The 27,082-nt window shown below is 39.7% G+C and overlaps 2 protein-coding genes across 6 annotated transcripts in view; both read left to right on the forward strand.

Annotated features, from left to right (window-relative positions):
* The window catches only part of CNOT9 (CCR4-NOT transcription complex subunit 9), a 31,339-nt gene extending 13,627 nt beyond the window's left edge, over positions 1–17,712 (forward strand). For both annotated transcript variants that reach the window (XM_019976704.2, XM_070772392.1), the window contains 5 exons: positions 2,512–2,621; positions 9,739–9,848; positions 14,948–15,046; positions 15,477–15,568; positions 16,943–17,712. In XM_019976704.2, coding sequence (XP_019832263.1) covers positions 2,512–2,621; positions 9,739–9,848; positions 14,948–15,046; positions 15,477–15,568; positions 16,943–17,111 — 580 coding nt within the window. In that variant the 3' untranslated portion in view covers positions 17,112–17,712. The remainder of the gene's footprint in view (positions 1–2,511; positions 2,622–9,738; positions 9,849–14,947; positions 15,047–15,476; positions 15,569–16,942) is intronic.
* Positions 17,713–19,429: 1,717 nt separating this feature from the next.
* The window catches only part of PLCD4 (phospholipase C delta 4), a 31,984-nt gene continuing 24,331 nt past the window's right edge, over positions 19,430–27,082 (forward strand). For 3 of the 4 annotated variants that reach the window (XM_019976747.2, XM_070772266.1, XM_070772280.1), the window contains exon 1: positions 19,430–26,691. The gene's annotated coding sequence lies outside the window, so the exon portion shown is untranslated. The remainder of the gene's footprint in view (positions 26,692–27,082) is intronic. The other variant, XM_070772288.1, reaches the window with a different exon arrangement.

Raw genomic sequence — 27,082 nt, forward strand, 5'->3', positions numbered from 1 at the left:
CTGAATGATGAGAGGAGGGGCTTGCAGGAGGGTGCACCTGTTTTGGTATGGTTCTTTAGGATTCCTACTTTTTTTTTTCCTGAAGAATTTCTGGTTTCTAATTTCACCAAATTTTGGTGTAGTGGCAATATGGTATTGTTTAACATGTTATGTGTTTTTTTTTTTTTTACTTGAAGGATAACTGCTTTACAGTATTGTGTTGGTTTCTGCCTAACATCAACATGAATCAACCATAGTAACATGTTCTTTTACAATTGATTTTTTAAATTGTGGTAAAATATAAATAACATAAAATATATCATTTGAACCATTTTATTTTTATTTATTCATCTATTTTTGGCTGTGTTGGGTTTAGTTGCAACATGCAAGATTTTCATTGTGGCTTGCAGGCTTCTCTCTAGTTGTGGCATATAAGCTCAATGGTTGTGGTACATGAGCCCAATTGTCCTGCAGCATGTGGTATCTTACTTCCCCAACCAGGAATCAAACCCACATCCCCTGCATTGCAAGGCAGATTCTTAACCACTGGACCACTAGGGAAGTCCCGATTTTAAGTGTTCAGTTCAGTAGTTTTAAATACGTTAATAATGTGCCACTGTCCCAGCATCCATTTCTGTAGTTCTCTTCATCCTGTAAAACTGAAACTCTATACCCATTAAACAATAACTTCCCATCCCCCTGTCCCCTAGCTCCTGGCAACCACTGTCCTCCTTTCTATGATTTTGACTATTCTGAATACCTCATTATAAATGGAGTCATATAGTATTTGCCTTTTTGTGACTGGTTTATTTCACTTAACATAATGTCCTCAAGGTTCATCAGTACTGTTGAATATGTCAGAATTTCCTTCCTTTTTAAGGCTGAATAATATTCCATTGTCTCATTTACTTTTTGCCTGTTGTTAGTAAGTAACTTTAAAGGAGTGGTGATCACCTCTCAGGAAGTCAAGTACACAGCTACTACTTGCTCCTGAATCCATGGTAGGCATCACTATGCCATGCATGAGGCACAGTGCGTGGTACTTAGTAGGAATTCAGTGTCTGTACTCAGCACTTTTTCTCACATAGTAAGCCAGATTTGGCTTCAGAACCTTTTTGAACACAGGATTCTAGTCAACCTCTGTCATAAATGAGAATTGATACACAAGTTGAGAAATTTTTGCCTTGCTGCTATATATGACAAATTAAGAAAGGGGAGATTCTGTTTAGAAATCTGCTCTGTGGCTTTTATGGTCTTAAGGTGCTTAATAGTCATCTTATTAAAGCTTTTCCTTTCTTTGTCAGGTTTTCCTTATAAAATCTGAGTGCTGGATTAGCACTGACCTTTTGGAACATTAGAAACTTTGCTAAGAAAATTACTTTTAAGTACTTAAGAAAAATACAAGAGTATTTGGTTAAAATTTTGGAGTATTGACTCTCCTGTAAGCTGTAACAGTTATAAATTATATAAAGTAATAGACTGATTCCATATTAGTTGCTGAACATACTCAGTTCAGTTCAGTCGCTCAGTCGTGTCCGACTCTTCGCAACCCTGTGAATCGCAGCACGCCAGGCCTCCCTGTCCATCACCAACTCCCGGAGTTCACTCAGACTCATGTCCATCGAGTCAGTGATGCCATCCAGCCATCTCATCCTCTGTCGTCCCCTTCTCCTCCTGCCCCCAATCCCTCCCAGCATCAGAGTCTTTTCCAGTGAATCAACTCTTCGCATGAGGTGGCCAAAGTACTGGAGTTTCAGCTTCAGCATCATTCCCTCCAAAGAAATCCCAGGGCTGATCTCCTTCAGAATGGACTGGTTGGATCTCCTTGCAGTCCAGCTGCAGATATAAGTGTTTCTAGGATACTTGGTTTATCTGAGAGCTCTAACAAAGAAGTGTATTTAAGTGTAACAGATAAAACCTTGATAGTGGCTGCTTTATTTTGTTGTCTTGGTTTCTAAGGTTTTGTCAGCTTGTACCTGTGAATATTATTGTTATTCACTCAAATGAGGTGAGAGGAGACATATAGGAGAATCTCTTGTGCACTTAAGTACATTTTATGACCTATTTTTAAAATTTGCAATTGGGTATGTTATCAGTTTTTAAGTACTTGGTACTGGTTTCAGGGGAAATTTGGTGTTCTTTTAACCATTGGCCTAGGCTAGGGTTTTTCAGCCTTGACACTGTTGACATTTTGGGCTGGATTGTCTTTGTGGTAGGAGGAGGGGGAAAACGGGACTGTCCTGTGCACTGTAAAATTTTTTAGCAGCATCCCAGCCTCTGCCCAGTGGATGTCAGTCACTTCAGCTGTGACGACTAAAAATATCTCCAGATACTGCCACATGACCCAGGGGGTCAAAATTACCCCAGCTGAGAACCACTGGGCTAAACTAAAGACCAGTAATGGTCTTCCCTAGAGATTTCTCGGTCAAGCAATGTTAAAGGCCTTACAAAATTAACTACCTGGAAATTTGAATGTTCAGAATCCTTAGAAATTAGCTCTAAGCTCAGAATGCAATTCTTCTCTTCTTTCAGGTCGGCATTTCTTGCAGCACACATCCCACTTTTTTTGTACCCCTTTTTGCACACTGTCAGCAAAACACGACCCTTTGAGTATCTTCGGCTAACCAGTCTTGGAGTTATTGGTAAGTTATTAGGATCATTCTGCAAGCCTGGAATCATCATCATTCATAATAGTGGTCCTGGCTTAGGTGTTTTGTCTGGTCTTTTATAGCTTTTGTTTACCTATTGTTTATTTTTGTCTTTGGGGTTGAGTCTAATAAAACAGTTTTTACTAATGAATATCAGGAACATGGTTGTTCTTACCAAGTACCATTCTGAGTGTAAGGCTATGAGGCCCAACATTTGGGATTAAATTCAGTGTATATGTAGAAATGTTTATTAATTGTAGGAAAAGTAACATAAAAGAGCATTAATCAACAAAGAAAATTGTTACAGGAATAAGAGTTTTAGTTTGTTATTTTCATTTGATTTTTCATCTTTCTCACTTCTAGACTGTTCTCCCCTAATTCCAGGGATTTACCTTCTATTTTACCTTGTTGAATTTTTGCATGTTCAAGTTAATGTTTTCATATGCATTTATTATTAGACATGTATCTAAAATAGTTTTTACTCAAGCAAATTATATATTAGCTATTTCACATCTCAGACTCCTAGATAGTAAAATCGGTAAATTTGTGAAATGTAAATACAGTCAAGAAAATTTCTTTCTTAAATTGCCCTTCCTTTTTTCAGTGTCTTTTTCTCATAGTTTTTGCTTGACATAATAACCAAGTAATAAGAACATCAATTATAGAAGCTTTGTTTTGTTAAATTATTATTTTTATATTGAACCTGTCTTTCATCCTTATGATTGTAAACCATGAGTCAGGAGGTATAATTTGAAAGTTTGGTATTTCTCAAAAACATTTTATTCTACTTTTAAGGAGTATCTGTTATGAATGTTACGGTTTTTTACATCTTCTCCTAAGAAGTCCTCTAATTAGAAACTTTTTTCCCAGTATATTCTTTTCTGCTTTTAAGATATAAAAACTTCTCATGTAGGCTTTGAAACATCAGCATGATTCTAGCCAAAGGAAACATTTATGTTCATTATTCTAATTCAGATCATCCTACTGCTATGGTTGGATGCTGCATTTATGTTAGGATAAAGGCTGATAGTGGGGAGGTGTGGAAAAAAATAGTTGGATGGTATTAAGGTAGTTGTCTATCCTTGCATATATTTTTAGAAACTCAGTTTCTCCCAAGTCATTTGAAAGAACAAGCAGAAGGTGAATGTTTGTGCCTAGACTCTTTCCTACAGTTCAAGGCTTATCAGATGAGTTTGAATATAAATGAAGTGATAAATAGCATAAATTAGAGAATACCTGAAACTGAGTAAAAATAAAAATATAACATATCAAAATTTGTAGGATCCAGATTTAAGCAGAGCTTAGAGGAAAATTTGTATCATTAAATGCTTATACTAGAAAGAAAGAGGTCTTCAATCAGTGAGCTAAGCTTTTCTTTAAGAAATTAGAAAAAGGAGCAAATTTAACCAGAGCAAACAAAAGGAAGGAAATAATAAAGACTAGCTATCAATAAAAATGGGAACAGAAAATCAATAGATGACATCAGTGAAACCAATAGCAGGTGTTTTTTTATTGAGACATGACAAAAACACTGTATTAGTTTTTGGTATACAATATGATGATTTGGTATATGTATATATTGCAAAGTGACCACTACAGTAAGTTTGGTTAACATCCGTCATTACATAGTTACACTTTTTTTCCCCTTGTGATAAGAACTTGGAATACGGAATGAAGCAGGGCAAAGACTAACAGAGTTTTGCCAAGAAAATGCACTGGTCATAGCAAACACCCTTTTCCAACAACACAAGACTCTGTACAAGGACATCACCAGATGGTCAACACCGAAATCAGATTGATTATATTCTTTGCAGCCAAAGATGGAGAAGCTCTATACAGTCAACAAAAACAAGACCAGGAGCTGACTGTGGCTCAGATCATGAACTCCTTATTGCCAAATTCAGACTTAAATTGAAGAAAGTAGGGAAAACCACTAGACCATTCAGGTATGACCTAAATCAAATCCCTTATGATTATACAGTGGAAGTGAAAAATAGATTTAAGGGCCTAGATCCGATAGATAGAGTGCCTGATGAACTATGGAATGAGGTTTGTGACATTGTACAGGAGACAGGGATCAAGACCATCTCCATGGAAAAGAAATGCAAAAAAGCAAAATGGCTGTCTGGGGAGGCCTTACAAATAGCTGTGAAAAGAAGAGAATTGAAAAGCAAAGGAGAAAAGGAAAGATATAAGCATCTGAATGCAGAGTTCCAAAGAATAGCAAGAAGAGATAAGAAAGCCTTCTCAATGATCAATGCAAAGAAGTAGAGGAAAACAACAGAATGGGAAAGACTAGGGATCTCTTCAAAAACATTAGAGATACCAAGGGGACATTTCATGCAAAGATGGGCTCGATAAAGGACAGAAATGGTATGGACCTAACAGAAGCAGAAGATATTAAGAAGAGGTGGCAAGAATACACAGAAGAACTGTACAAAAAAGATCTTCACGACCCAGATAATCACGATGATGTGATCACTGACCTAGAGCCAGACATCCTGAAATGTGAAGTCAAGTGGGCCTTAGAAAGCATCACTACAAACAAAGCTAGTGGAGGTGATGGAATTCCAGTTGAGCTATTCCAAATCCTGAAAGATGATGCTGTGAAAGTGCTGCACTCAATGTTGCAGCAAATTTGGAAAACTCAGCAGTGGCCACAGGACTGGAAAAGGTCAGTTTTCATTTCAATCCCAAAGAAAGGCAATGCCAAAGAATGCTCAAACTACTACACAATTGCATTCATCTCACATGCTAGTATAATAATGCTCGAAATTCTCTAAGCCAGGCTTCAGCAATACGTAAACCGTGAACTTCCTGATGTTCAAGCTGGTTTTAGAAAAGGCAGAGGAACCAGAGATCAAATTGCCAACATCCGCTGGATCATGGAAAAAGCAAGAGAGTTCCAGAAAAGCATCTATTTCTGCTTTATTGACTATGCCAAAGCCTTTGACAGTGTGGATCACAATAAGCTGTGGAAAATTCTTCAAGAGATGGGAATACCAGACCACCTGACCTGCCTCTTGAGAAACCTCTATGCAGGTCAGGAAACAACAGTTAGAACTGGACATGGAACAACAGACTGGTTCCAGATAGGAAAAGGAGTCTGTCAAGGCTGTATATTGTCACCCTGTTTATTTAACTTATATGCAGAGTACATCATGAGAAACGCTGGACTGGAAGAAACACAAGCTGGAATCAAGATTGCCGGGAGAAATCTCAATAACCTCAGATATGCAGATGACACCACCCTTATGGCAGAAAGTGAAGAGGAACTCAAAAGCCTCTTGATGAAAGTGAAAGAGGAGAGTGAAAAAGTTGGCTTAAAGCTCAACATTCAGAAAGCGAAGTCATGGCATCCGGTCCCATCACTTCATGGGAAATAGATGGGGAAACAGTGGAAACAGTGGCAGACTTTATTCTTCTGGGCTCCAAAATCACTGCAGATGGTGACTGCAGCCATGAAATTAAAAGACGCTTACTCCTTGGAAGGAAAGTTATGACCAACCTAGATAGCATATTCAAAAACAGAGACGTTACTTTGCCAACAAAGGTCCATCTAGTCAAGGCTATGGTTTTTCCTGTGGTCATGTATGGATATGAGAGTTGGACTGTGAAGAAGGCTGAGCGCCGAAGAATTGATGCTTTTGAACTGTGGTGTTGGAGAAGACTCTTGAGAGTCCCTTGGACTGCAAGGAGATCCAACCAGTCCATTCTGAAGGAGATCAGCCCTGGGATTTCTTTGGAAGGAATGATGCTAAAGCTGAAACTCCAGTACTTTGGCCACCTCATGCGAAGAGATGACTCATTGGAAAAGACTCTGATGCTGGGAGGGATTGGGGGCAGGAGGAGAAGGGGACGATAGAGGATGAGATGGCTGGATGGCATCACTGACTTGATGGACGTGGGTCTGGGTGAACTCCAGGAGTTGGTGATGGACAGGGAGGCCTGGCGTGCTGCGATTCATGGGGTCGCAAAGAGTCAGACGCGACTGAGCGACTGAACTGAACTGAACTGAACTGAAGATTTCTCTTAGCCTTCAGACATACACTACAGTGTTGTTACTGTAGTCACCATGCTATACATTATATCTCTGGATCTTACTTACCCTGCAACCGAAAGTTTGTACCTTCTGACCACCTTCACCCATTTCATCCATCCCCAATTTTTTGTTGAAAAAAACGATGAAATTAATAAACCTCTAACCAGACAGACGAGGAAAAAAAAGGACACCAATTGGCAAATGTGATAAATGGAAGGGGAAATTGTGTAAGACTCCTCAGACAAAAGGAAAGTAAGATAATACTGCTAATAACTCTGTCCATAAATTTCACCACCTAGGTGAAATGACAGATTCTTTGAAAAATACAGTCTGCTAAAGTGCACTTAAAAAGAAAAAATGTTTAAGACTTTTCCAGAACGTGCAGAGGGGGCTTCTCAACTCTTGATGAAGCCAGCAATACTTTCATAATGAAAACTTCAGTTAAAATTTTTTTAAAAGAAGCAAGAATAAGATTGTCTATTCATAGACAACCTGTGTTGAAGAATCTACAGAAAAAAGCTACTAGTACTGGTGAACTTAATAAGGTTGTAGGATAGAGTTAGTACATAAAAGTCATATTTTGGTATGCTTGAGCTAAATAGAAATTGAAATTTTACCAAAATATTTGAAAAACTTGGGTGTAAATTTTACAAAATATGTGCAAAGTCTGTAGTTACAAACTATAAAGCAATGATAAAATAAATCAAAGAAAACCTAAATAAATGTAGAGATAAACCATGTTTATCAGTTGGTATATCAGTGATTCAATATTACTATGTCATTCTGCCCCCAAATGATGTATAGTTTTAGAGCAATTCTAACAAAATTCTAGTAGAAGTTTTTAATAGAAATTGGTGATCCTAGTGAAAGTCTCTCAGTCGTGTCCGACTCTATGTGAGCCATGGAATTTTCCAGGCTGAATACTGGAGTGGGTTGCCTTTCCCTTCTCCAGGGGATTTTTCCAACCCAGGGATCAAACCCAGGTCTCCCGCATTACAGGCAGATTCTTTTCAGCTGAGCCAGAAGAGAAGCCCTTGGTGATCCTAAGATTGTATCTGAAAAGGCAAATGAACTAGAATATCCATTTTTTAAAAAGAAGGATATAAACTTGGAAGATATAGTCTACCTAATTTCCAGATCTACTGGGAAACTACAAAAGTCAAGATATTGTGGTGTTGGAGAAAATAAGGACTTACAGAGCAGAGTGGAGTGTACAGAAATAAACCCACACAAATAAGGTCAATTGGATTTTTGACAAAGGCACAAAGAGAATTTAGTGAAGAAAGGATAGTCTTTTCAATAAATGGTGGTAGAACAATTGGATATTCATATGTAAAGCAATGAACCATGACCCATATCTTGTACTCTATAAAAATTAATTCAAGATGGATTTTAGACCCCCATGTAAAAAGTCTAAATGAGATAGTAATTTGACATCTGTTGTAGGCCATGTTAGTTAGTTATGGTTTGTGCTGTTTAAAGATGTAGTATTTGTAGATTGCCAGTTCTGGTTAAAGCAAATGATACCACTCTCTTCTGAAGTAACTGACTATGGTTATTACAGGTCGAGTTAACTAAGGCCTTTGATATAAAAGCTAGCGAAGCATTGGACCACTCAGGGAACAGTCATTTGTTTAATGGGACTTTGACTCCCTGTATACAGAATGAAGAGGATATCATTGAACTGTGTCTGTCATCTGGTCAATGGTGTCAGTTTCGAAACCAGCAGAGTAGTAGAATTGGGATAATTTTGGAAATTATTTGTCTAACTCTTATTTCAGAGAAAGCAATGGCACCCCACTCCAGTACTCTTGCCTGGAAAATCCATGGACAGAGAAGCCTGGTAGGCTGCAGTCCATGGGGTCACTAAGAGTCGGGAACGACTGAGCGACTTCACTTTCACTTTTCACTTTCATGCATTGGAGAAGGAAATGGCAACCCACTCCAGTGTTCTTGCCTGGAGAATCCCAGGGACGGGGAAGCCTGGTGGGCTGCCGTCTATGGGGTCGCACAGAGTTGGACACGACTGAAGCGACTTAGCAACAGCAGCAGCAGCTCTTATTTATTAAAATAGCAGAGGCTTGCAAAGTGAAGGTAACTTTATCAAACTTCGGTGGAACCAGAATTAGAATCTAGGTATGTGTTTCTTGTTTAGGTATGCCCTACAGTGTTTTGCTTTTGGGGGAAATAGGGGCAATTAAATAACCAGGAAGTCATTTATACCTATTGTGAGTAGGATTCAGAGGGCATTGTTTCTTTGTACCTGAGAGTATGCTTTAATACTGATACACAACTTCTCTCACCAGGGCTTCCCTGGTGGCTGAGACCGTAAAGAATCTGCCTGCAATGCAGGAGACCTGGGTTCTATCCCTGGGGTGGAAAGATCCCCTAGAGAAAGGAATAACAACCCACTCCAGTTTTCTTGCCTGAAGAACTCCGTGGACAGAGGAGCCTGGCAGGCTATACAGTCCACGGGGTCACAAAGGGTTGGACATGACTGAGCGACTAATACTTCACTAATTTGCCCTGGTGGCTCAGGGGCACAGAATCCACCTGCCAATGCAGGAGATGCAGATATGATCCCTGGATCAGGAAGATCCCCTGGAGAAGGAAGTGGCAACCCACTTCAGTATTCTTGCCTGGGAAATCACATGGACAGAGGAGCCTGGTGGGCTGTGGTCCACGGGGTCGCAGAGTCCAACATGATTAGGAAACTAGAACAACAATGACGACAAGAATTCTCTCTTACCTAAAGTACATGGAGAAGAGATGGTGATATTATTGTGTGATTGTCTACCAAAGTGATAGAATAATTACTTAAGTAGCTAAACTGATGCTAACTATGTGATGGACCGGACTTTGTACCTGATCTTTTAGTGTCAACAGTCAACCTGTGCTTTTCTTGCTCCTTTTTTTTTTTTTTTTTAAAGCCAGGGTTTGAATCTGATTCTCTGACATAAAAACTACAGTTTGTGTTGTATGTTACTAAGTTCCACAACTAGACGGATGAACAATTTTAGTTGGAAACCCTGACTCTGAAGTAATTTCGTTTGTCCATATTTTCTTTAGGGGCTCTGGTGAAAACAGATGAGCAGGAAGTAATCAACTTTCTATTGACAACAGAAATTATCCCTTTGTGTTTGCGAATTATGGAATCTGGAAGTGAACTTTCTAAAACGGTGTGTGTTTTTATCTTAGATTCTATGTTGTGTTGACTGTTGGACTACTTCTTCATGGTTGAGTTATCTTTTTCTGCCTCCCTTCAAAAATGAAAGTTTTTGAAACTTTCGTGAATGTTTTTTTCTCTTTTGAATAAAAATTGTTATATAATGATGATTTAAGAACCTAGAACCATCAGAAGAATATATTAAGTTAAATAATAAAATATATTAAGTTAAATAATAAATTTCTCCCTTTTATCTGAACCCCCTTCTGACTCCCACAGGTATATTTTTCCAGACATTCTTTATACATAATCAAGTATGTGTGTATATATATATATATATATATATATATATATATACACTTGAGCTTCTACCTGCTTTGTGTTTTAACCATGGATGATAATGTAACTGGTTATAGAATTCTCACCTCTGTCTTCCCTCTCAGAACTCCATTATCATAGCCATGTTGTCTTCTGGTACTGAATGTTGTAGTGAAATCTTGAGTCAGCCTGATATTTTCCTTGTCAGATTTTTTTCTGAAAGAGCCTACTCATTGTGTCTTTTTTGTTGTTAATTTTTATAGTTTCCTCTTTGTTTTGGCCTCTTGCTTAAGCAACATCAGTTATGCTGTATTGTCTATTTTTCATGTGTCTCTTCTTACCCTCTAATTACTTTCTATCTTTAATTTCATATAATGTGATTTTTCTCAAGGCTACTTTTCCATGTTGCTATTTTTAGCAATATCTAACCTCTGCTTCTAAAGTATATCTGGTCACATTGACTATTCACTTTAATTTTTAATTAGGTAAGTATTGCTGAGTTGGATATAAGCAGATGTAATGATTTAAAGTTTGTTTGTTGTGAATATGCAATACAAATAAAGTAAAAATTCATATGCTACTACAAATAGGTATACAAGCAAATAAATGTAAGTCTTCTACCTTACCTCTCAGTTCTTCTCAGTAGTAGCCAGTATTATTACTTTTTTGTAGAATCTTTCCATAAATATGTATACATGTAGCAGTTTAATTTTGTATTAATTTTTATTAATTAATTTGTATTAATTTTCTGTTAATTTTTGTATTAATACAAATTGTATTGTATTAATTTATTAATTTTTTCCTCTAGTCTGTGCTTCTCACTTCTCCTGTTGTTTCAGCTCTTCTTTGAATTTTGTATTTTCTTTTAACTTTTTAAAAATGTTTTTTTAAAGTTCATATTCGCTTCAGTTTCCTTGAAAATGCAGATAAGTATTACTTGCTACCGTTTCTTGGGTTATATCTCTATAAAAGTTTCCCTGTGGGAGTCTTTCTATCCAGGATTGCTGTTTGTTTAAAAATAATGGATGGAAAGAGAGATGTTATGAGCTGAAGTTGGCAGTTTTTAAGTCAAGTGTTTTGCCTCTGAATACTTTTCCACCCAGCCTGCCAGTCTAGGGTGTGTGTTTTAGGGAGGATTTATACCTCTGCCTTCAACTTTCTACTAAACACACAAAGGATAAGTGACATGTGATCTGTGTTCATGCTTTTCTTTTCTCATTTCTTCCTTAATTTTATTTATTTTGTTAATTTCAGTGGATTTCTGGGACAGGATTGGAATGGGTACAACTGTATTCTGTTGTTTTTAAATTCATAGTTGCCTGTGAATAGGTGTTTTTCAAGTTGGCTTCTTATGGCTGGGACAGACAAAGATTCATTTTCTTCTTTTGTGACATTTCTTCCACGAGCCCCTATCCTAACGATCCCTCCATTTTCATTTCTTGCCCATTACTAAAATTAATTCAGAGGGAGGAGGGAGGAGGGTTCGGGATGGGGAACACATGTATACCTGTGGCGGATTCATTTTGATATTTGGCAAAACTAATACAATTATGTAAAGTTTAAAAATAAAATAAAATTGGAAGAATAAAAAAAAATAAATAAATAAAAAATAAAATAAAATAAAAAAGAAAATAAAATAAAATAAAAAAATAAAAACACACACACACAAAAAAAAGTAAAATTAATTCATCCTTGATGTTTAGAAGTTCCCATCAACCTTTACACTTCAACTAGAATGCTTCTCCTGTCCTGCCTTATAACATTATTTGTAGTCAGTTCCTGGCATGTCTATCTTCTTTTGGTCCATGCAAGTAAAGACCTTGTCATGTTAACTTTTCATGTACAAATCCTTAGTCTCAGGCCTTGTCATAGTAGGCATCAGGTGAAACAGAGGTTCTCAATCAAGGCTGTGTGACATGATCACCTGTCAAGTGTTTTAAAAGCATCAGTGTCCAGGTTCCATCTCTGACTTACTGAACCGTTGTCCAGAGTGATAAAGTATGGACATTGGTGTGTTTTTTTGTTTTTTTTTAAATCCCTCTGGATAAGTGTATAGTATGTTATTTTGGAAAGCTGTTTGGTGGTACCCACTATAAACATAAGTCTACCCTGTGACTCAGCAGTCCCACTCCTGCATATATACCCAAGAAAAATGAGCTCTACAGAGTTCCCTGGCGTTTAGGACTCCATGCCTTCACTGCCAAGGGCCCAGATTCGATCCCTGGTCGAGAAACTAAAGTCCCACAAGGCACATGGCACACACACATACCCAAAAAATGAGCTCTTATGGGCATCAGAACATGTATAGGAGTGTTTATGGCACTTTTGCTCATGAAAGATAGAACTGTAGTATATTACAAAATCAATTACACAGTAGTTAAGAAGAATGAACTGCTGATATATGCAGCATAGGTGATATTACGTCAGATGAAAGAACCCAGGCACGTATGAGTTCATACTGTATGACCATGTATGTGAAAGTCGAGAGTGGTCAAAACCAGTCAGTGAGGATAAATCAGAATAGTAACTCCCTCTCAGGGAAGGATATGACTGGGGAAAGGCACACGGGAATCTTCTGGAGTGCTGAAAATGTTCTATATTTAAAATTTTTATTTTATTTTTATTATAGTTTATAGTTGACTTATACAATATTGTGTTAGTTTCAGGTGTACAGCGAAGTGATTCATAAATATATATTCTTTATATATATAGAGAGAGAGAGAAAGAATATATAGATATATATTCTCTTCCACTGTAGATTATTACAAGATACTGAGTATAGTTCCCTGTGCTATACAATTGGTCCTTGTTGGTTTTCTGTTTATATTATTGTTGTTCAGTCACTCAGTTGTGTCTAACTCTTTGCAACTCCATGGACTGCAGCACACTAGGCTTCCCTGACCTTCACCATCTCCCACAGCTTGCTCAAACTCATGTCCGTTGAGTCGGTGACACCATCCAACCATCTCATCCTCTGTAGTCCCCTTTTCCTCCTGCCTTCAATCTTTCCCAGCATCAGGGTCTTTTCTAATGAGTCAGCTTATAGTATTGTGTATATGTAAATCCCAACTTCCTAATGTTCTGTATTTTAATCTGGTTGTGGTTCACAGATGTGGAATAAGTAAAAATCAAAATACACTTAAGATTAGTACACTTAACACATTTTACTGTGTATATGTTTGTTTGATTTTCTTATTCGTGCTATAAAAGATTGTCACAAGCTCAGTGGCTTAAAACACTACCAGTTTATGGAAGCCAGAAACCATAAATTCAGTTTAACCAGCTTAAGTCAGGGTGCCCGTAAGGATGGCATTGCCTCTGGAGACTCTAGGAGTGAATCTCTTCCCTTTCTTCTTTTCAGCTTTCTTTCTTTCTTTATATATATATATATATATATATATATATATATATATATATATATAAAATATATGATTTTATTTGTTTATTTTTTGCTGTGCTGGGTCTTTGTTGCTACACATGGGCTTTCTCTAATTGCGGCGAGTGGGGACTCCTTTTTAGTGTGCAGGCTTCTCATTGCAGTGGTTTCTCTCGTTGCAGAGCATGGACTCTAGGGCTTAGGCTTCCATAGTTGAGGCTCCTGGGCTTCAGAGCACAGGCTCAGTAGTTGTACATGGGCCCAGTTGCTCTGAGAAATGTGGGATCTTCCCAGATCAAGGATAAAGCCCGTGTCTCCTGCATTGGCAGGTGAATTGCCTTTTTCGGCTTTTAGAATTGCACATCTTGGCTATTCCTCCCTCTTCCATCTTGACAGCCAGCAGTGTAGCATGTTCAAATCTCTGCCTCTGTCATATCACTTTCTCTATGGTCACATCTCCCTCCACTTCCCTTTTATAAGAACCCTTGTGATAATGACCTAAGGCCCACCTGGATCATCCAAGATGGTTAATCCCCCCAAGATTCTTAACAATCACATCTGCAAAGTACCTTTTGCCTTATGAAGTAGCATCCCCAGGGTTTAGTGATTATGACCTGGATATGCTCGGGGGCCATTATTTAGCTGACCACAATGTTATACACCAGTAAAATAGTAAAATAAAGCAAATAATTCCCACAGTTGATTCTGATGATCAGCTAAGGAAGAGAATCATTATAATAATCATTTGACTTGAATTAAAACTTTTTTAACCCCATCTGTGTAAGAGTTAATGAGCTTAAATCAAGCTTAAATTGAGTGTATTCTTTATTACTGTTGGAAGTTTTTGAAGGGAGGCTTAAAAATCTTATTTTCTTAACGGTCTTTTAAGAATAGGAAAAATCTTACCTAACTCATTTGGAAGAGATGAGGCATGGCTGCGTTTCTGAAATCATCTTGGCCCATGGAAAACTGGGAAGCTCTGTGTTTAACTAGGTTTGGATCTCAACTCTGATTTAGTCACTTTGTTGCTTGGGATCTTAATCTGGCAAGTTATTGATTGATTAACAGTTATACCTGGCACATAGGTGTTCAATAACTAAGAAAACCTCTCTGTTTTTAGACTCTGATGATTACCTGCTCTTTTTAAGTAAAATAACAATGGTACCTACCTCATAGGTTTGTTGTGAAAATAAGATAAGGCATGTTACAGCTTTAGGAAAAATTCTGGCACTTAATGTTGAATATGGTAATATGTATTAATTTTTTTGTACTGTGCATAAGTTGTCATAATTAAGTTATCTAGAATGCAGGGGTATTTTCTTAGTTTTCTGCTTCATGGTTATTCCTAGGAGAGGAGTAGACAGTTGGAAGACAAGTCTGAACAATGTTTTAGACTCCTTAATTTTGTTTTACTCCAGGTTGCCACATTTATCCTCCAGAAGATCCTCTTAGATGACACTGGTTTGGCTTATATATGTCAGACATATGAGCGTTTCTCCCATGTCGCCATGATCTTGGTGAGTTCTTTCCTTTACCTTTTTTATTTATTTGGCCGTGTTGGGTCTTAGTTGTGGCATGGGGGATCCTCTGTTGCTGCGTGTAGGCTTCTTTCTAGTTGTGACACCCGGGCTTTAGAGCTCACAGGCTCAGTAGTTGTGTAGGCTTAGTTGCCCCAGGACATGTGGGATTTTAGTTCCCTAACCAGGGATTGAACCTGAGTCCCCCTGCATTGCAAGGAGGATTCTTAACCACTGGACCACCAGGGCTTCTGATCACACAACTTAGTTTCTTTGCAGTCGACATTGAGCTACTTCAGTCTCCCAACAGGAAACAACAACCATGAAACCTTGTATAACAGGTCTTGCAATATCTGGTCTCTGATACCAACTAGGATTATGTTGTGTTTTGTATGTTCTCTCCTACCCCACCTTGTTTTGGGGAAAACAGGGTAAGATGGTCCTGCAGCTATCCAAAGAACCTTCCGCCCGTTTGCTGAAGCATGTAGTAAGATGTTACCTTCGACTCTCAGATAACCCCAGGTAAACATTTATAGAATTTAGAGGACTTTGGGGAAATACTCTGATGAGCGTCTGCCCCATCTCATGTCATGGCTTCTGTATCTTTAGGACAGGGAAGGGATAAAACTATATTCAGGTCGTCTGAGACAGACCTTGATTAATTTCTTTTAAAATCTGAAATGCTAAATTTAAAAATCCATCAGAGTGTTGTCTCCCCACCAAAACTCTGTACCCTACTCTAAAATTCCCGAGAGTTCAGATAGTGAATCTCATGATCCATTACTCCTGTGGTTTGAGCTTTCTGTTCTACAAGAAAGAAAAGTATATTTTTAAAGATCTCTTAAGAAAGGAACAAGCCCAGAGGGCTCTTGAATTGTATCTCTAGTTCTCCTCTTGATTCCTGTAAAGTCCTTGAGCTAATTATTTTACCTCCCTATTTCTTTCTGCCGGAAATCATACATTGTAGATACAGTGCATTTTAGAAAAATTTGACCTTTTGCTTTGTAAATCCATAATTCATGCTGAAAGCCACTTGCTCATATTCTGCTAAACCACATAATGGGATGATTTCTGTGTTCCTAGGAATGGGGATAACTTGATTAATGTGAACTCCTGCCACTGAGGTTATTTAAGCCCTAAGTATTTCTTTGACCATTTTCTCCTGTTCTTTAGTGGTTCCTGATTTCACCAAGTTTGAAAATACATTTATTTAAAATTTTCCTTGTAAAAGAAACTAGGCTAAGTACAAAAGCCATAACTTAAAAAAAAAAAAAAAACAGCCTTATAAATAGTTAATTTACCTTAATGAGTTTTCAGATTTGACTTTTACTGGTAATATTTTAAAGAAAATGAAATATTTGAAAGTTCATCTGATAATAACTTTATGATAGCTTTACTGCTTATCTCTTAAGAGTTTTAACATAAAACTGAAGCTGTTTTTGGAAAGACACAAATTTTTATCAGTTTAGAGTTAAAAGTTCATTAACTTATCCTACTATGAATCAGGTCATATCCCCTGTTATTTTTCTGATTTTGGAATGTTTCATTTACTATCACCCATATATTTTTAACATGAGTATTTCGACAACTGTAATAAATCAGAAAGTAGTTTGAATTGAGGTAAATTGTTGCATCATTTTATTCTATTTGCTTTGTCACAAAGTTCAATGTAGGGGAAACATTCTGAAAATGTTTACAGACAACAGATCCTGGAGGTCTCTAAGCCTATGTCTAATATAAGCTTTAGATAATTTTAATGGCTTATTAAAGTACTTGACAGAGCCATAGATTCCCAGGATTCTATATATTTATATCTAAGAAAAGGGCTCTTCCCTGTCCCCCAATGTGGGTTTATTTGTTTGGTCTCCCTGGTTGGTTGGTTTGTTTTTGATGTAGGGCACGTGAAGCACTCAGGCAGTGCCTCCCTGACCAGCTGAAGGATACGACCTTCGCCCAGGTGCTAAAAGATGACACCACCACCAAACGCTGGCTTGCACAACTGGTGAAGAACCTGCAAGAGGGTCAGGTCACTGATCCCCGGGGGATTCCCCTGCCCCCTCAGTGATCCTCCCCCATCCCCTCCCACTACTCCCCCCAAGTTGGGGGAGGGAGGGGACACCTGCAAGGAAAACAGCTCAGGTTTTATCGCCGACTGGGAATAGACGACCTCAATGCTGAACTGCACTGGAGAAAAGGGGCACGGTACCCCCGCTGAGGTGTATGAGCTGCCATCTCAGGCTGCCTTGAGGACCTGGGCTCCCTCTGCTACTCCCAGGAAACGGGTTCCTGACACAGCAGTTTGCCACCATAGCCAAGGAGGGTGTCAACACCAGCAAATGCTGTATTTGCAGCAGGCCCACGATGACCCTTCTCCCTCACCTCTACCCAGCCACTGGCGGGAGGGAAGATTGGTGGCGGCAGCAGCGCTCTAGGCACGGTGAACGCCTGGGACCAACCATGTGGCGTTTTCTTATTTTGCCTTCCTGGAAGACTCAAGATGTGTCACTTCATCCTCTCTCTCAGTATTTGTTTACTTTGGTTTTTTGTTTTTAATCTTAGAGAGAGGTGTAGTGGACACAAGCTGTAATATTCAGCAAACCTTTGTCAGTTGGCACTGTTTACAAGTCTGTTAGCTGGATAAGCTCAATAAAAAGTTGGTCTGGGCATTACATCCCATTACATCTAGGAGGCCAATAGCTGCGTGAGCTGTTGGGGGGAATGGGAGGCAGGGGAAGGATATGAAGCCAAAGGACAGCAGGAACCCACCACCTATTTCCCTTCCCTTCTCCATTCTTCTACCCCCAGTTCTGGATGCCACAAGGACCTTAACCTTGCTTATGGCTTTCGCTGCTAGCTTTTCCAAATCTCAGTGCTCTTCCCTTGTTCACTTTCCTAAACTTAAAACAGGCGTCTTAATTCACCAGACTGTCCTGGAAGGATATTGTATTGAGAGGAGATGATGAATGTCACCTTCAGTTCAAGTCCTCAGAGACATTTCCTGGATGACTTTTAAAAGGAAGGTTATCTGGGCTTACGATGATAGGCTCCTTGATCCTATTCTTTGCTTTGGTGTGAATCTACAATTCCAAGTGTCTTCATGATTGTACTTGAAGCAGTATTAACTGAATGAGTTAATTTTATTCAGATTTAAGATAGAGCACTGGACTCTGCTTGCTCAGTCTTGTTGGGTTTTTTGTTTTTTTGTTTTTTTTCTTTTGTTTTGGACACATTCCCTTATGGTCTGTGGGAATTATGAGATTGTCTCTGTAATATTTTTCACTTTTTTGTACTGTGTCAGAGACTCTCCATTTCTTCTGTGGATCTTTAAATGACTCTGTTCATAATCTAGAGGTTTGAATCTGCAGTCCAATGTAAATTAAATTGCTTTGCTTTCCCCCAGTCCTTCCACCTGCCATTACCTACTGTCTCTCTAATCCCCATCTTCAATCAAAGATGGAATTTATAACCCAACTAGAGAGACCAAATGTTTTCAGTCCACATCTTACACAGTTGAAGGTGAGTCTGAACACATTTGAGGAGAGTTACAGGGGGCAGGCTCAGAAAAACCTTTGCAGGGGCAGTTTTGCCAACCCAAGGGCTCTTTCAAGCCGACTTTCACAAAGGGAGCCGGCCTTATTAGTTGGCTTCTGTCTCTCTAGAGCCAAGAAAGTAGTAATGAAGTAGCCTAGATGTAGGAAGGGTAGAATAAGCACTTACTCCGCAGCTTTCAAAAATGAAGAGGAGGACCAGACCAGCTCTCACTAAGCTCAAGCCTGAGGAGAAGAAGCCTTGGAGAAAGCAGAGAGCAGCATGGACTAGATAAACGTCTTGACTCCCTTCAGCCCACAGTTTCTGTCCTGCAGACTCCAGCTAGGTTAACCCTGGTTTTTGCCAACCGCCTTCCTGCTGAGCCAAAGTTTTCTCATTCCCTCTCCTTTGGGGAAGCAGTTGAGGCCCCAGGCCCCAGGCCATGCTCCCTGAGAAATTCTCTTCTCCATCTTTCGGTGCATTGGCCATTGTACTGTGCCAATAGTGTCTTAATTCTTGTACCATCTAATCTCAGCGGGCCTTGGACCCCACGTAGGAGTTGAGGGGAGGGGTGGAAATGGGTATTGTTCCTTGTAGTTGGTCCTGATGTCGTGTGTGAATAAAGAGACCCCCTCCCCTCACTTTGTGTGTTCTGTCCCTCTCACTCCCTCAACAGGACTGAAATAAAAATGCTTCTGTTTTTGTAACAATAGTTTTTCCTTTAAACTGTGGAGATTGGATTTTGTCAATGTGGAGGTATCTAGGCACTTTGGTCAGATGATCCTCGTCAACCTTGCCTCTCTACCTCTGTGCACCTACACACACATGCACTGTCCTACCAAGAGGGCAGTGATGGTTCCTTTGTGGATAAGTCCTTTGGAAGAGTCTTACTGATGTGTAAAAGCTGTTTGGGAGGCTGGGGTGGCATCTTTTTTCTGATAAAAGTGTCTTGCTTAAGAGAACTTCACTCCTGGCTGTAGTGGCCAGAACCTAGTACTGGTGTGGGAGAGGCTTCCATATATGAAGAGATAAAACTTGAAACATTTTACCACCAACTTTAATAGCCATTTCCTTCTGGAGTTCAAGACTTCCATCTCCAGACTTGTTTCCATCCCTGTTTCTGGCTCTCAGTGAGACAGAGCCAACCTCTGTTTCCAGCTTCTTTTTTGTGAGGCTTGAGGGACTTTGTTTCAGTGGTGGAACAGGACAAGGAGAGGTACTGGTAGCCTTCAGAGCATGCCTTCCTTACTAACAGTATGTATGATTCTCTTGCTAACTATTCCTGCTGCTCAAAGCCTGGGGAAGTGTGAGGGGGAAGAGTAGGAATATGCAAAGTTACTCTATCAAAAGTCCAAGGAAAACATTTGAAATAGAAAACAATAGAATGAAATGACATTTTTCTCCCTGAATATTGCAGAATTTCATTTTTAAAAAATACATGTGTTTCAAAAGCAGATATAATAGGTTAAGTTGAACAACACAAACCTAGCTTAACTGACATACATAAAATACTGTAACTCAACCAACAATGCACATATTTGTAATTGCACCAAAAGCTTTCACCAAAATTGATCATAGCTCAACGATCAAGCTGTAAGGAAGGAAATTTCCCCCCCAAATTAAAGTAATACAGTGTTCTCTGAACACAGAGGGATTAAGCTAGAGGGGAAAAAACTGAAAAGTCCCTAACTTATAAAACAGTATAATTCTAAACCCACTCATCACAGGAAAAAAAAAGTACAAAGGAAATTAGAAAAAAAAAAATAATGAAGACACCTCATGTCAAGAAACTGGGAAAGAGGGAAATCCCTGATAGTCTAGTGTCTAGGACTTGGCAGGGGGCCCAGGTTCCATCCCTGGTCGGGGAACTGAATCACGTGCTGCAACTAAAATACCACAACTAAAAAAAAACCTGTATGCTGCGGCTGGGGATCCCAAGTGCCAGAGCAAGGACCTGGTCCAGCCAAATAAGGAACTGAAAAAGAATAGCAAATTCAAGAAGTAGAAGAAGTGCAAAAAAAAAAAGTGAAATAAAAAACATGTAACCAAAAGTCATTCCCTTAAAAACAGTAAAACTGATAAAGCTATAGACTGATCTGGAAAAAAAGTCAATGTTAGAAATGAAATAGAGACGTCACTCATATCTTAGTCACCAATCGCATGAACTTCCAGAAACTAGAGAAAAAAACAGGTCTTAATTAAAATTTGAAGCAGTATAACTCAGCCACCAAAAACTATCAAGGATATTAAAGGAAGGAAAACTAGGTGCTAACCTTTCCTATGAATGTAAATGTAAAATTTCCAGTCAAGTCAAATCTAGCAACATATAGAAAAGATAATGTGTCAAATCTGATTTGGATTTACTGCAAAAATAGATTGACTTGATGCTTGAATTCAGTTAACAAAAAACAGGAGAAGAATCACAATCATTAAATATACGCAGGAAAGAGCACTATAAAATTCAATACTGGGACTTCCCTGTTGGTCCAGTGGCTAAAACTCCATGCTCTCACTGCAGGGGGCTAGGGTTTGATCCCTGGTAAGGAAAGTAAGATCCCATGTACCACAACTAAAGATCCTGCATGCTGCAGTGAAGATCGAGCATCCCCCATGCTGCAACTAAGACCTGATACAGCTAAATAAGTATTACAGAAAAAAAATTCAATACCTATTCATGAGTTTTAAAAACTTTGAAAAGCAGGAATAGAAGGGGGTATCCTTAATCTAATAAAAATCGTTAAATGTGTGTGTATGTAGATATACCTATGTGTATATCTGTGTATAATTACTTTGACCTAAAAATTCAAATTCATTTATAATTTTAAGATTTAAAAGAAAAAGTTTCATATTCATGAAAACACAAAATCTTAATAAAAAAACGCTATGGTTGGGACTTCCCTGGTGGTCCGGTGGTTAAGAGTCCACCTTGGAATGCAAAGGATACAAGTTCGATCCCTGATCAGAGAACTAATCCCACGTGGCTCAGAGCAATGGGGCTCACTCATCACACCTGGAGAGTTTGCACCCCAAGGAAAGGTCCTGAGTGCCGCCAACTAAGACCCAATGCAGCCAAATAGATAAAATTCTATTTTTAAAAAACCTGTAGTAAACTTCTCAATTATAAAATACTGAAATCATCCTCCACAAGATGCAGAATAAGATAAGGATGTCCACTATCACAACTCCATAAACTGGTCCCAGCCAGTGTGATGTCAAGAAAATAAAAAGATAAAGGGAAAAAACAAACATGCTGACAACATGATTGTGTATGTAAGTAATCCAAAAGAATCTACAGATTCTTAGAATTAAGTGAATTTAGCAAGGTCACAGAATACAGTCAATATGCATCTCAAAAAAGTCAATTATGTGTTTCTAAATACAATAAAAAATGAAATTCAAAAATATATTGTTTATTATAGCATAATAAATCAGATAGCTCAAAATAGGTATGCCAAAAGATATGCAGACTCTACATTGCAAACAACATCCTGGAAAGAAAGATTGACAGGCATGTCGTCAAGTCACATATGTCAATTTACCTAATATTTTTCTTCGTTGGTATAGGTTAGCTTATATCTGTTAGAAAAAAAGTGGGAACTTGCCTATGTTCTCAACTATTTAGAAATCTCACTATGTAAGTTTCACAATAACTTAATTTTATTTCTTTAAATTGTATATAAGATACCATTAGAGAAACGTTTTTAACCCTAATGAAATTTCAGGAATGACTTTACAGTCTGACAACATGAGTACATTTTGAAAATAAAAAAATTGAAACATCTTAATTGTAAAAAAAAAAAAAAAAAAAAAGACATAGATGAAGAGACATATAATCTCCATGGACTGCAAAATAATATCGGAAGGATACCTGTTCTCTCAAATTAATCTGCCAGTGAAATTCGATTCTAAGTAAAATCCCAGCAGGTTTATTTTTGTGAAGATTGACAAGCTGATTCTAAAATTTGCATGGAACTAGAGAAAAGCCCGAGCAAAGTAATGAAGACCCAGCTCAGCCAAAAATAAGTGAATAAATAAAATTAATTTTTTTTTATTTCATGGAAATGGATAGTGCCAAAACAGCCAAGACAGTCTTGAAGAAAAATGAGATTGGAGTCCTTCCACACCCAGACACCCTCCTTTAACCTTTTAGACCCACCTTCCTGAGACATGACTTATAAATAGCATACAGTTGTATTTTACTTTGTGAACTTTTCTGAAACTTTTATCTCTCACAGTGGTATATTATACCCTTTGCATTGTAGATTTTATTTTTGGCTGTGCTGGGTCTTTACTGCTGCATAGGCTTTTCTCTAGTTGTGAGTGGGGCCTACTCTCTAGTTGCAACATGCTAACTACAGGCTTAGCTGCTCTGAGGCTTGTGGGATCTCCCTGGACCAGCGATCAAACACATGTCTCTTGCATTGGTAGGCAGATTCTTTACCACTGAGCCACCACCAAAGCCCTGGCCTTTGCATTTTAAATTCTAATCTCTATCATCTGATCTCTTGTTTCTCTTATACCTCCTTGTCCCCCCTCCCACCTTAATTTTTTGGGGAAGGGGGGTTATTTTGGAGGTTTTTGTGAGTGTTTTCTCTGGAATGGAAGTGTCTATATATTCTGTTATCTTTCCAAGTTATATATCCTGGCTTTTAAGTTAACAGGTGTGCTTAGTCACTTCAATCGTGTCCGACTCTTCATGACCCCATGGACTATAGCCTGCCAGGCTCCTCTGTCCATAGGATTCTCCAGCTAAGAATACCGGAGTGGGTTGCCATGCTCTCCTCCAGGGGATCTTCCCAGCCCAGGGATTGAACCCAAGTCTCTTGTGTCTCCTGCATTGGCAGGTGAGTTCTTTACCACTAGTGCCACCTGGGAAGCCCAAATCAACAAGTTATTTTTTAGGTGAAACTTAATACTTTAAGTATTCCTTTTTGACCAATGAGAAAGGGGAGCTTTATTTCAGAAGTGTGAGAAGTTAGATTGGATGGTCTGGGAAGTGAGTCTCTGAAACCCCAGCCCTGAAGCAGAGAAGTTTAAGGCGTCTCCTCTGGGAGTCAGGAGGAGAGCCTAGGCTTGCCTGTGCAGCAGTGTCAGGGTACACTGTTGAGGTCTTCCTCTTTGCCAGCTACCCCTTCATTTCAATTTAGGGCTTCTAGGCCTTTCCTGGGCATGGTTCCCAGAAAATCCCTCTGCTGCTGCTGCTGCCCTGATCAGGTTTCTGGATCTGTTAATAATAGACAAGAGTGTGGGGATGGGACAGGATCATTATGGAAAGAGGAGCAACTAAACCAGATGGACAGCTCCTGTGCTCAGGGCCCTGTCTGTCTGCTCCTGTCCTGGATCTGAAGGAGATCCTGCAGTGGACCTGTCTTCTAAGCCATTCCTGGGAGCCACAGTAACCTTGTGAAGGTTTTCTAATGGCTTTCCCCAAAATCAGAATACATAATCTGGGGTGCTTATAAGAACACTGAAACAGAATGTTTGAGATTTGAACTCCCATCAGAAAATCCAGGAGGAGTGATAACACCTCTCACAGAACACCCAGAAGAGTATGAGGTGGTGCTGCAACTAGGTGAGGCAAATAGTGACTCAGAGAGGCAAACCATATGTATACCCCTGGAGTGTATGCACTTCCCTGGTGGTTCAGTGGATAAAAAGCCACCTGTCGATGCAGGGGACATGGGTTCAATCTCTGGTCTGGGAAGATCCCACCTGCAGCGGGGCAACTAAGCCCCTGCACCACAACTACTCAACCCACGTGCTCTAGAGCCTGTGAACTGAAACCACTGAAGCCCACCCGCCTGGAGCCTGTGCTCCACGAGAGAAGCCACCACCATGAGAAGCCCACACACCACAACCAAGAGTAGGCTCTGCTCTTTGCAACTAGAGAAAGCCCATGCACATCCACGAAGACCCAGCAGAACCAAAGATAAATAATTTTTTAAAAAAAGAAAAAGAATTTGCCTTGCAATGCAGGGTACTTGGGTTCGATCCTTAGTCAGGGAACTAAGATCCCACATGCTATGGAGCAACTAAGCCCATGTGCCACAACCAGAGAGTCCATGAGCTGATCATGAGATTATGATCATGAGAATCCATGAGATATCCCACATGATGCAGCAAAGATCCCCCAGGCTGCAACTAAGACCCAAAGAAGCCAAATTAAAAAAAAAAAAAAATCCTGGAGTGTGGAAGGGCTAGTATGGAAAAATAAGGACAGGACAACGTTGGAGGAGTGGAAACAGAAGAATAAGACAAGCATGGGAAACAGCCTCTATGAAGTAAGATATGAAATCAGCACAGTTTAAACCTTAGTGCCTCCTAATCTTCCTGTTCCCCGGGAATGGCCTTCCCTCTTCTGCCTCTACTCCCTGCATATTCCTTTTCCTTTATTAAAACCTGCTGTCAGTGCAGTAAACTCAACTTAGGTATAAATTTTGAGACTCGTAAGGCTTCAGAAATTACCAGTTACTAAAACATGAAACCCTTTTGTTGTAAAATATAACAAAGCTACAGAAAACTACATAAAACGTATAGCTTCATAAGTTATTATGAAGACCCTTATCAACAACCCAGGACCAGAAACAGAACTTCGCCAGCTATTTCAGAAGCCAGCTACGTGCCCCATCCCACTGCAATGCCTCTCTTTTCCTCAAAGTAACCACTATCCGGACATTTATGGGAATTACTCAGAAGGATTTTATTTTAATGGGACTAAAGGTTTAGCTATAAATAAGCACTAATGGTAGAATATTAGGCAGTTGAGCGATGTTTGGAGGAGCCACAAGAGGCAGCCAGGTCCCAGCACACTCAGAAATGACACCACTTTGTACAGTGAGTTCACTCTGTGCCTGTGATTAAGACATTACTCACTGGAAGATGACCCCACAGAAGTCCAAGTACAGAGCTGTGCCCCTACCCTCAGCTCCATTCTGTCATACACTGATCCAAAAAGAGCCATACCCCACAGTCTTCCCAAGGCAGAGCAAAAGTAGGTCCCAGCTCACAGTACTGGGGAGATTGTAAGGGACTGGCGGTCTCTGCTCTGACCTGTGAGTCCGGGCCATTGCTGAAACTTCCCTGGGCCTCCGTTTCTCACTGTGAAGTATGGAGCTGTAATAAAGCCCTTGACAATCCCCTATTCCTCTCCTACTTTCCTCAATCTTGGTGTTTGTTTCCGCTGCCTATTCGTACACGCTTTAAGAAGTTCATTACCTTGCTTTCCCAGCTGGATGTCTTTCCAGCCTTGTGTTCCTCTTTTTGCTTTTGATCCTTATACACTATGAGTCTGCTTCATTTCTACATGTACCTTTATAAACACACAGATATGTCCTTGCCTGTTAGAGATGCTGAACAAACGGTTGTAGGATGAATGAATCTATGAAACAAATTGTCTCCTACATTCATATATACATTCCTTCAATATTCAGCAGATATCTAATATATATAGAGACACCAACCTTTCCCTCTACACTCTAAAATCATTCTTCCTCCTTTTGTCACCTTCCCCCTTTCCCACCGTATCTTTTCTACTTTCCCTGAGCCATAAAGTTAGACTGAGTGCTCAGCAAGACAGGATGCAGAGACACAGAACCAGGCCAATGGAAACAGACACCATGGAAGGGAGCCAGATGAAATAAGGGCAAAGACAGCTGTACAACATGCAGAGAGAAACCAACCAGAATGAAAAACAGTGATTCATGGAGCACTGCTACTCGGATACTCCTTGGGTTTCGCTCTGAGAGCTGCTGCGAGATTGAGGTCAGTGAGGGCTGGCATGGAGAGGAAGGGCAGACAGGCTCCTCCTCCCTGGAGATGCACTGCTCGTCAATCCCTCCCCTTAATCCTGTGCTACCCACCCCACCCCCATGACTCCCTCATGCTGACCAGTGTCCTGGGCCTTTAAGGGATGGGCTGGACTGAGGAGAGAACTCACACCTCTCCCCACCCTACTCCTTCCATCTGGCTGTAAGTCAGCCAGCGACAGCAGCAAACTGCAGCAGAAGAGGGGAGGAAGCCAGCGAGTGCAAGAAGAGCAAAGGAGCCCCACTGGATTTCCTTGCTCCACGGCGGAGAGCATCCCAGAGCTCAGACATAGGACGGCTATCCTGCCCACGGTAAGGGCTGGAGGCTCTGACCAGCCACTGCTCCTAGCTCCTACATGCCCAAGTCCTTGCCCTTGGCCTCCACATGCTTATTCCCCCTGACTAAATCATCCCCTGGACTCCTTTGCCTAAACAGGTTTACGGGCCCCCGACCTGCTGGTTTTCTGTAGCTTATCCACTTGGACTTATAGTTTTCCTACTAGCTATATCAGTCACCTTTTTATATGAGGACCTCTTAGCTACCCAGGGCTGTCACTGTGTAGATAAGTGGTGATCTCACCCCAGGAAGGGAAGAGAGAGAACTGAAGCAATCATGCTTCAGCATGAATTCATTAACAGATTGTTGAGGATTACCACATGAGGGTTGACCAAGACCCACAGAGGGGAAGGGTTGGGGGGAGTC

This window comes from Bos indicus, chromosome 2, assembly GCF_029378745.1.
Source record: "Bos indicus isolate NIAB-ARS_2022 breed Sahiwal x Tharparkar chromosome 2, NIAB-ARS_B.indTharparkar_mat_pri_1.0, whole genome shotgun sequence".
Taxonomy (NCBI): Eukaryota; Metazoa; Chordata; class Mammalia; order Artiodactyla; family Bovidae; genus Bos; species Bos indicus.